Genomic DNA, 1,396 nt, shown 5'->3' with positions numbered 1-1,396 from the left:
CAAGCTGCTACAATCCCCTCAGATGGTCAACCCGGCACGCATCCTGGGGAAATAAACGTAGAGAGAGAGAGAGAGAGAGAGAGAGCTGTATAGTGTGGGTGGAGGAAGAGATGAGAGATCATATTGAAGACCTGTGTGTAGTTGGTTTTCCTTCCGGTATCCAGCAAAATGGTCCAGTATCTCATTACACAGTTCTCGTATTTTCTCCAATGTATAAACGGTGTGTGGTGAGATATTGGGTCATTCTTGTTCTCAACTTTAAATTTTGCTTACCAGAACTTTCCATAAGTGTGTAGCTGCTAGGAATAGTGTTGCCATCACCCTGAAAATGTAGAGTCATTCTCAACAATCAATTACAGGATTCTCATCACAAAATCTGTTTGCTCCAGTTTTATAATATAGTAATATACTGTAAAGTCACTTATGTAAGTTTTTTGGGGGTTTTTTTATAAACGTCCCAAAAACCTTGAACTTAACACAACTGTAATGCTACTGGGATCCATATACAGGGACTTCATATAAATTATGTGAAAGATATTGGTTATTAGGAAATATATTCAGAAATATATAATTTTCAAATTCCAAGATATAAGCCTACAAAGCAAAAATACAGTAAAAAGGTATAAATAATAGGGACATGCAAGGAAAACATTAGAATTAGAATATTGGTTCCTAATAATACCACATGCTATTTATGTTGTAAATTCTTCTATGTAGCCTATAGCGTTTCAGTCTCTCTATAAGGCACTCAAATGGAAGTCGTTTCTGTTGTTAAAAGTACAATCACTGAATAATTTGCTGATTTTGGTCATTCTTGGCTGTTGTGAACGAACTCCCTGCATCCGTCTGACGTGTGTTTGAGTCACTGTGGTCGTGTCTCCTCAACACGGTGGAGAAGTTTGTGAGAAACAGTGAAGACTCTACTCGTGAACCGTGACTGTCCCGCCGAGCACTGCGGGGTTACAGGACACTTTCACAGGACACTTCAACCTCACTAAACCTTTAAACTTCAATATGGACCAAGCCTTTGGTGTCGTCTTTCTAAAAGGTTATTTTTGTGCGTTTTGCGTTTGTTTATTACAAGTGGAGCTTTTCGCGCAGTTAGGTAAGTTGAGAAAAATTAATAATTAAATCAATTGTTTTTAGAGAAAAACACGAGTTTTTTCTGATGAGTTGAGAGAAATTTTGCATTTAACGCTCATAACCTGCGTTATACGAAACTAATAAAAACTTGTATTTGCGATATGTTAATGTGCAAAATGCAACATAGTCAGCTACTAATATTTGATTCTGATGTAGCAAAGTTTTAATAAATATTGTTTATTTTGAGAGATTTCAGACTTTTAAGACTGGCTTTAGTAAACTAATACTGGCTTTAAGCTTCAAACTGTAGGCT

The 1,396-nt window shown here is 36.5% G+C and overlaps 1 protein-coding gene across 8 annotated transcripts in view; it reads left to right on the top strand.

Annotated features, from left to right (window-relative positions):
* Nucleotides 1-924: 924 nt before the first annotated feature.
* The window catches only part of LOC143517374 (von Willebrand factor D and EGF domain-containing protein), a 95,582-nt gene continuing 95,110 nt past the window's right edge, over nucleotides 925-1,396 (top strand). For all 8 annotated transcript variants that reach the window (XR_013131977.1, XR_013131960.1, XR_013131945.1 and 5 more), the window contains exon 1: nucleotides 925-1,105. Coding sequence is in view for 2 of the 8 variants with exons in the window: in XM_077010020.1 (XP_076866135.1) it covers nucleotides 1,015-1,105 (91 nt within the window). In the remaining 6 variants the exon portion in view is untranslated. The remainder of the gene's footprint in view (nucleotides 1,106-1,396) is intronic.

This window comes from Brachyhypopomus gauderio, chromosome 1, assembly GCF_052324685.1.
Source record: "Brachyhypopomus gauderio isolate BG-103 chromosome 1, BGAUD_0.2, whole genome shotgun sequence".
In the NCBI taxonomy this organism is placed as follows: domain Eukaryota; kingdom Metazoa; phylum Chordata; class Actinopteri; order Gymnotiformes; family Hypopomidae; genus Brachyhypopomus; species Brachyhypopomus gauderio.
The sequence above is the reverse complement of the archived record's forward strand: the minus strand, read 5'-3'. Positions and strand labels throughout refer to the sequence as shown.